At 35.8% G+C, this 9,227-nt stretch overlaps 1 protein-coding gene across 2 annotated transcripts; it reads right to left on the reverse strand.

Annotated features, from left to right (window-relative positions):
- Positions 1-2,971: 2,971 nt before the first annotated feature.
- Positions 2,972-8,374, reverse strand: LOC110864587 (serine/threonine-protein kinase D6PK). Of its 2 annotated transcripts, none has more exons than XM_035974384.1 (3): positions 8,204-8,374; positions 5,339-6,526; positions 2,972-4,039 (listed from the first exon to the last, which is right to left on the reverse strand). In XM_035974384.1, the coding sequence occupies exons 2-3, from the start codon at positions 6,475-6,477 to the stop codon at positions 3,169-3,171; spliced, it is 2,010 nt and encodes a 669-aa protein (XP_035830277.1). In that variant the 5' UTR covers positions 6,478-6,526; positions 8,204-8,374; the 3' UTR covers positions 2,972-3,168. The 2 variants fall into 2 exon arrangements, with proteins under 2 accessions (XP_035830277.1, XP_021969380.1); XM_022113688.2 differs by lacking the exon at positions 8,204-8,374 and adding an exon at positions 7,638-7,923.
- Between the last annotated feature and the right edge of the window lie 853 nt (positions 8,375-9,227).

Raw genomic sequence — 9,227 nt, forward strand, 5'->3', positions numbered from 1 at the left:
ATGTTGTTTGGTTACCGAAAGCTTATTTTCATCACTGAAAGTATTTTATTTTAGTTAGTTTTATTAAAACCTTTTTTGTTCTACAATATTTGATTATTTGACAAATAAAGTCACAATTTCGTTAAACCAAAATGATTTATATTTTATAATATTTAAACGTGAGTATAGATGGGAAGAAGAAGATACACATCATGACATCAACAAATTATTATTCATAATAAACTTTACTCTTCTTTCAGCGGCTTATATCAAGCATCGAGGTTCTGTCCACCTTGTTGGGCCATTTGAATGGGCTTCTTTACTGAATTAGTTGGGCTTAGGTTGGTTCACAACAAAACGGATAGTTGTTAAACTTAATACCTTTTCTTATTTGGTTATCTAACTATTTGAAGGATTTTATAAGTCAATTTGGCCAAGAAAAATATTTTTAGCAGAATAACCGATGTAATCAGATGTATCGTTACTGGAATGAACTCTGAAGTTTCATCATGTGTGAAATTTCATGTTGGTGTTTTCAATTTGGCCAAGAAAAGATTGAGTTTGATTTGGGATTTCGGGGTACTAAAGGAAAAGAAATGAATGAGAAACGGGAAGCGGTTTTCGAAAATGTGTTTATGTAGAGAAATATGAGAATTGCGTTGGAGAGTAACTTATGCGACGTCGTGGCATCATAGGTAAATGATGCAATTTGAAACTTATGCTAAATCTTGGTAGTTAATTGAAACTAGCAATAAAACCGGCGTGTGTTGCAGCGCGAGAACATCGCAAACATCGAATGAATTAGTCTAAACGTCGTGTGATGCGTTAACTGTATGGAAATGTGCATTTTGACGTATCGAATTGAACCCAAAGTAACCTATATAAGCATTGCGATTGGATCAAAACGTAAAGTAAATCAAATTTATATGTGACCCGACTCTCATACATAGAAAAGAAACTACAATTTGACTCCACACGTACGAAAAAAAATTTACGAAACATACATAAAGTACGCACGAATACATATTATATTTGTCCTGCCTCATCTCCCAAATCAAAACGTAGACCAACTCAAATTTATAGTACATAAAAATATGCACGTAATTTTTTTTTTGATTGAAAAAGTATTATATTTGACCTAAATCGTTTTCCAGAAAAAGTTTACGTCAACACATAGAGCAAATCATATTTATATCAACACGTAAATAAAAATATGCACGTAAAAAATAGTTTTTTTAAGTAAAGGTAGGGGTAAACTCGAAACAAATTATAGGTAAAAAACTTAATAGGTTAAAAGGTTCGTAAAACCGTACCAATTAGCACCAATGCAACACAATTGCCGGTGACCCCAACATTGGAAAATTTCGTAAAAATAAAATAAATAAAAAAGGAAAAAAAAGCGAACGAAAAGTAGACGTAAAATCGTTGAACTACGCACGCCCGTTGTTGTGGGTTAATGCGAAGAAATTAGATCAAAACGTAAAACGTAGAAAAGAATAACTAAGTCGAACGGGGAAAATAAATGTGTTGCGACGAACCTGTCAATTGAAAAAAATATACCAAAAAACGGTGAACCCCACACACATGTTGCGCGTGTTATCTTGCAAAATTTAGAGCGAAACATAAAGCGAATAATTTGTGTAAGATGAAACTTATAAGGGGCCAAAGATGAAAATGAAAAGTGTTAAGGTTAAATTGCAAAAGAAAAAAAAACATTGGGTTAGAAATGAAAAATCAACTTTTTTTAAAAAAATCTCCCCATGCATGAGGTACAATTCTATAAAGCAACATTTTGTTCCTAATTTATAGTTTATAAATTATAAATTATAATGTTTTTATGCCATAGTTTGTGAAAATAAGTTGACACGAACTGTTATATTATTTGCTTTTACTCACAATTTGTATGCTGTTTTGCATATGAGAATAATGACAATGGTATATATCTTATGTGCAATTTTTTCATTATATTACATATATAGCTTATTAACCTTTTTCAAGTGATAAAGTTGAAATGAAGCTAAAATGATTTTACACATGATTCCAAACTTGTGCATTATTACAACAATGAATCAAAGTTGCATAGTTCAACACACTATGACACAACGGTATAAACTTATGCATCAAAGCTCATTACAACATTGAATCATTCTAACAGGTTTGACGCACCATAATTAATATACATATGTACCAAAACTCACTACAAAAGTGAAGCAAACTTACAAAGTTGAGAGATTATAATAAGAGGAGACGGGGCGCTACATGGTGGTAGAAGAACCACGCGTGGAAGAACGTGGAACACCGCCGCCGCTTAATTCCATCACTCGTTAAACTCATAAAGCAGTGTAGCCATAACGCGTGAAAAGTTGCAGACTGTTACCATTGAGGGAAATTGTTGGGTGTGATGAGTGATGGGCACCCCCACTAAAATCCATCACTAGTGATGGAACCAGGTTCGATGACAGGGGCGGATGTAGCATACAGTTAGGGGTGGCGTTCGCTACGGCTTGGCGTTCCGACGGTAGTGTAAAATTAGTGTAAAATTTGAAAAAATTTGACGTTTTTTCGATTTCGTTACCGCTTATTTCTAAAACGTTACGGCTTGGCGAGAATCCTAGATCCGCCACTGTTCGATGACGTGGCAGAACATGATTGGGTGTGGTGAGTGGAGCACCCTTACCCCTAACTTAAACACACCGTTATAAGATCAAAGGTTGACTAATGGTTGGTCAACATATGCAAATTTTGATGCACCATTACATACATACATACATGTTAAAACACATAAAAGTGCCTCAAATGTGTAGATTTTGAGTACATCAAATGATTTTGAAACACTATTACAGCTTCAAACATATGCAACTTTTGATGTACCATTACATACATGTTAAAACACATTATAAAAGTGCCTCAAATGTGTAGATTTTGAGTAAATCAAACGATTTTGAAACACTATTACAGCTTCAAATCATTCAGGTTTTGGGACACAAACATGTAAAGTCGACTATCACATTGAACATTACGATCGCTATGTTAAAAATTTTTCCGAAGAAAGTGAACAAGTATAACGCATTTAAGTAGACAAAACCACAACAGTACTTGCATGCAACGAACCAAAATACAACATTTGATCACACGGTGAGAATAAATAGTCGGCGATAACAACATAAACAAAAATCTATATAAGGGTAGTTAAAAGAACTCAAAGTCCACAAAATTACCCCCAGGCTTCGTCTCCACATCCACCATTCTCTTGCTATCGTTACCCGCCCCACCCGCCCCAATTGGGGCGGCTTCCCGGAAATTCACAGGTTGCGGTTCCACCTCCATAGCTCTCGGCACTTCAGGCGGGGTACTGCAACGGATCAGAGCCCAGTTAACACCTTCAAAAAACGCGTGTTGTTTGATCTCAGTGGCTCCTCTTTTGACTCCAAGCCTGTTTTGCGGCTCTTTGGCTAACAACGCCTTGATTAGATCCCGGCTCGCGTAACTCGTAGCCGGTGATTCCGGAAACTTTAACTGCTGCCCAACTACGTTAAACAAAGTGGCTCGGTTTCCCGAACCCTTAAAAGGGGTTTTACCGTATAATAACTCGTGTAAGAATATCCCGAAAGTCCACCAATCTACCGCACTCCCATGCCCTTCCCCTTTGATAATTTCGGGTGCCAAGTATTCATGAGTCCCGACAAATGACATCGACCGAGCAGCGGTCGGCTCGGCAACGAGTTCCGGCAGTGCTCCGAATAGTGGGGTGAGGTCAGCTCGGGATTTGTGAGCGCTTCGTTTTTTGGCTTTTGGAGTGAAAATGCGCGGGAGGAAACACGTGGGTTGGATGCAAACGGATGTGGGCTCGATGCACGATGACTGTCGTTTGGACGTGTCGCAGTTTTGAGATGATTTCACGAGCGTAGGCAAAACCGCACACCTTAGAGAAAGATCAAAGTCGGATAACATTATGTGACCGTCATCACGTACCAACACGTTCTCGGGCTTCAAGTCTCGGTATACGACTCCCAGCATATGGAGATACTCGAGCGCTAATAGAACCTCAGCAGCATAAAACCTGTTTAAAGAAAACAAAAGTTGATTATCATGGCTTCATGAATGTCGATTATATTTCATGGCAAAAGATCAAATACAAATAATCTTAACATACTAAACATACAAATTGAAGGAAAACCCAAAAAGACAAGGTGGCATTTTTGTAATTACCACCAACTATCAAAGTTACAACCAAAAATACCTAAAAAAACACAATTTTTTTTTTAACATTTTTTATTAAAAAATCGCTACATTTCGTTAGCAAAAAAAAAAAAAAAAAAAAATTATTTTTTTTGGCTGCTACTAAAAGTAGCGATTTTTTAATAAAAAATGTTAAAAAAATAAAATAAAATAATTTGTGTGTTTTTTTTTTATTTTTTTAGGTTTTTGGGGGTTTAGTTTTTAGCATTTTAGCTTGGGTGGGTGGGGGGGGGGGGGTTAGGTTTTTTTTAGGTTTTTGGGGGTGGGGTGGGGGGGGGGGGGTTAGGTTTTTTTAGGTTTTTGGGGGTGGGGGTGGGGGGGGGGTAGGTTTTTTTAGGTTTTTGGGGGGTGGGGGGGGTAGGTTTTTTTAGGTTTTTGGGGGGTGGGGGTTTAGGTTTTTTTGGGGGTGGGGGGAGTGGTTAGGTTTTTTTAGGTATATTTGTAGAGTAACTTTGATAGTTATTGATAATTACAAAAATGCCACCTTGTCTTTTTGAGTTTTCCTTCAATTTGTATGTTTAGTATGTTAAGATTATTTGTACAAGAACTTTACCCTATATTTCATATATACCCCTACAAACTTGCAAAATTTCATATATACCCATGCAAAATTATAAATCATATATACCCTTACTTACAAAGTAGTTAAAATATCATATATATATATATACCAATTCATTAAAAACAATGTAATAAATGACAATTTTACCCTTATTTTTCTATTACTTTGAAATCTCATATATGACCTTTAATTTCAAACATTATATTTACTCATTTCTAGCATTATTTATTTAGCTGAAATATTATATATGGCGAATATTACTGTTGTTTATGGGTAAAAAAATAAATTAATAAAAAATCGGTAAAAATAGATTTAAGCTAAAAATGTGTTATATAAAAATATGAAGTTAAAAGATTAGTATATATGAAAACTTGAAGTTATAAAAATAAGGATTAAATGATCATTTATTAGATTGTTTTTGATAAATTCGGTATATTTGATATTTAATTACTTTCTAAGGGCATATATATGATATTTTTAGTTTCGGTTGCGTATATATCAACTTTTTAAAGTTTGTAAGGGTATATATGAAATTAATACATAGTTTAAATACCATACCTTGCTGCATGTTCTGAAAAATGTCTTCCAGGTTGGCGTTGCCGTAACGTGTGCAGATCACCACCGGGACAATATTCCATAACCAAACAAGTAAACCGATCGGTTTCAAAATGAGTATATAAAGTCGGTAAAAACGGGTGATCAAGCAGTTGTAATATCTCTCGTTCGGTCTGAGCTCGTGACAGTTTCTTTCTATTAGCAAGGGATGCTTTATCCATCACCTTCATTGCAAAGCAGCAGTAGGTCCCACTCAGTTCAGAAAGATACACACTACCAATGTCACCACAACCGAGCCGTCTCAGCAACTTAAAATGACTCATGCCCAAAAGCCCGTCTCGGGCCCGAACAGAAAGAATCGCTTTCCACCTCGGATCATTCCCTTTGTGAGGCTTGTTAACACTCCCGGTGAAATTACTCCAGTTGCTATCGTCACTTAGCCCGCTACTATCACTCGCTCGACTAACACTTGTTTTTCCGCTTTCTAGTGAATCCCCTCGTACACTCCCTTTTGTACTTTCGTTAAATTTATCAACACTAAGCATTCCGTCACTTGTAACCCCATTGCTCGTACAGCAGCTGTTCGCAACGCTCATACCCGTGATAATACCGGTACTATCAATGCTACTATGCGGGCTAGGAGGTAAAGAAGCGTCCCAAACGCACTCTTTTTCCGAATCTTGTAACGGGGAGCTCTCGGGTGACGGGCCAAGTAATGGGCCTAACGGGCTTTGTTTGATTTCGGAATCTTGAAGCGTCAAATCTTCTAGAAATGGGCCCTTTACTGACAAGGTTTTCAGTAAGCATTGTGGATCGGGTGATTTGGTTTGACCCATGGGTACACGCACCGGGCTCATGAAATCGATGTCAATGGGCTCTGGGGGATGACTAGCTCCCGAGAATGATGTGGAACCGATATCATCTAGAGAATCGTCGGTTCTTTTTAGCGTGCTAATATCTAAAATAAGCTCGTTGTCAAGGAGTGAGTCTTTCCCCTTCCATGGCTTCACGGGCACGGGTAAATCGGAAAAGTCAAGATAACCGTCGTCTTCTACCGAAATGTATTGTGTGTGTGGTAACTTGTCCATACGAAACGATTGTTGGTGATCCGGAAGCTTTCTTGATTCATAAATCCTTTTCATTTTTGTTTATTGTACACCATCAAATGCCGATACTGTAACCGATGAAACTCTGTAAAGCCAAAACGAACAGTTAACAATAACATCACACGTAAACACTTGAGCAAATAAACAAACCGATCATTTCATGCTTCTGTACACATGTAAATGATAAATGAAGCAAACACCAAGCATAATAAAACAGATCAAAGATATCTTTTTTTTTTTTTCCAAAATAACGTAAATTAAACCCGAAATCATTCTTCCACACGCGCACATATCTATCTACATGTGACATATAAACAAGATCTTTATGTTCAACCTAAAACAGTTTATATTAGAAAACAAAGTTCAAAAAACATATTTATTTAGTGAAAATACCAAATGTGATACATGAATGTACAACTGGGATCAGCCTGTGAGTGTCAATAACGCCTGTAAACTTTATAAAAAGCTTGTTTTAGAAACCAACACACAACCAGCAATCAATTTCCGATAATTATTACTAAAATTATGACCGGAATGTTTGCAAAATGCTTATAATAAAATCTATAAAATAATAAATAATTAAAAAACAACTTTATCAGATCCCTAACTTCATTCACAATCATGTAAGACAAATTATAATAATAAGATATTCAAACTTATCACACCACAAAGTCGCAATTAACAGCTGAAAAGGCAAAACAAACGTAAATTACAAAATAAGAAAGCGGAAAAACTGTAAAAATCATCGTCACGTCGTAATCCAAAAACAATAAACAAGCTACAATTCATTCAATTCGCTCTTCACTATTAGAGTTAATTCAGTAACACTTCTTTTAATTTCTTTATTTTCATGTAACAATTCTGTAATATTAGTTACTTTATAATATGTATTCATTCCCCAGTCCCCACTGCTAGTGGGTGTTGAAATTTTCTTAGAAAAAACATTTAATAAAATTCACAAAATAATCACATAAAGATGAAAATTACCTCTGCTATTATTGAGTAATTAAAAAAAAAAAAAAAACATTTTAACGTGGTATCAGAGCGGGTTTACAATAACATTCACAATTAATAACCACATAAAGATCAAAATTACCTTTGATTTTGAGTAAAATTTTTCTTAAAAACATTTTACATTTTAACATGGTATCAGAGTCGGTTTACAATAATAACGATCACATAAAGATCAAAATTACCTCTGATTTTGAGTAAAAGTAAGTTAACCAGAAGGAAATTAACAGCTGGATGAGAGATTTGTGTAAGAGTGATGAATGTAGAAGTTGAGGAAGAGATAATCGACCGTTATCGGTAGTATCTAGGGTTTGGTGATAGAGTGTTGTGTTGTTGCCGTAAATGAAAGGTAAGTATAGAGATGCAGAACGGCAAATTCTGGTAGCAATAGCATTAGCATGACTGACTGACTGACTCAACACTTTGCTTTATCTTTTTCTTTCCACCTCTTTTGCTTTTTCCGTTTGAATACAACAAAAATGTTGTATTTCATTCCTAAATTAACATCAAAATTTGAGCACTAAACTTTTTTTATCATTAATAATTCAAAAGGTTTTTGTAGCATTAGTTCTTTATTTCGATTTTCATAAGAGGTTTTTCTCAAATTTATTAGGTTTTTTCATTAATTTGTGTATAAACATTATAGCCTAATGGAGATGGATATGAACGGGTGATTACGCTGGTGGCACGATGATACTCTAGTGATCCGTCAGTGATTCAAATTTTTGTTAAAAAAACTAAAAGCATTTACCTCGAGTTTTATATTTCTTTTTTAAATGTCCAATAAAGCCCAGCCATCCGGTTACAATTATTGGCAAAAGGTCACACACGCCTCGCGATCGCAGATAGCGCTGGTCACATGCCCATCACCAAATCCAGAGGAAATCCATCGCTCGAAGACCCACTTTTGATAAAACAAGGGGCTCACACCGTTACACGTGATATTTTGTCACGAATGAGACTTCAACCGGTGATCTCCCTTATAAAATATCGCCGGTGCTTAGGTAATAATATTGAAATATGAACTATCCATATACCTTAGATAAATACATGTAACAAACCTCCATTTGATAGTGTTGATAGCGTTTGAGTGTTTTTATTGTAAGAGTATGAGTTTGAAGAAACATACCCTTTTCTTAATTAGGTATTCTTCGTACCAATCTAGAGTGACGGGTTGAAAAATATATACACATTCTAATATCACAGGGGGGAAATATCAAATAGGAAAGTTTAGTTTGGGTAAAAAGGATAGCAAGCAATAAGAGGATGACATATGACAAAGATGAAAAAACATAAGGAGGTGTATTTTGGTCAAAACTCACCATCTTAAAAAAACCCAATATCTGTAATTCATTTCTCTTCCCCGTATACTCAAATCCACCATTTTCAAAACCATAAACTACCACATCACAACCAACACCACCACCTCCACCACCACCACCACCTACAATCACCACCATTTTGCCGGAAACTAGATTTGAAACCACCACCACCTTCAACCACCTGTTGGGTCTGACACCACCATTCCACCGCCACCAGTTTCCTCACGGTGTATCAGAGTTCTTTCTCCGTCCACCGTCGTTAATCAGAGTTATTTTGTAAGTTGTGTTATTTTTTATTTCCATTGTGTTTTAGGTTATCAAACCTCAATTGCGTTTTTCACCTCATTATGTTTTTAGTTAGAGTTTTTTCATTTTTGTTCTTCTGGATGTTAAAGTATAGGCATGACCATGCTAAAATAGAAGCATGATCATGTTGGAACAAAGACATGATCA

This window comes from Helianthus annuus, chromosome 6 (assembly GCF_002127325.2).
Source record: "Helianthus annuus cultivar XRQ/B chromosome 6, HanXRQr2.0-SUNRISE, whole genome shotgun sequence".
Taxonomy (NCBI): domain Eukaryota; kingdom Viridiplantae; phylum Streptophyta; class Magnoliopsida; order Asterales; family Asteraceae; genus Helianthus; species Helianthus annuus.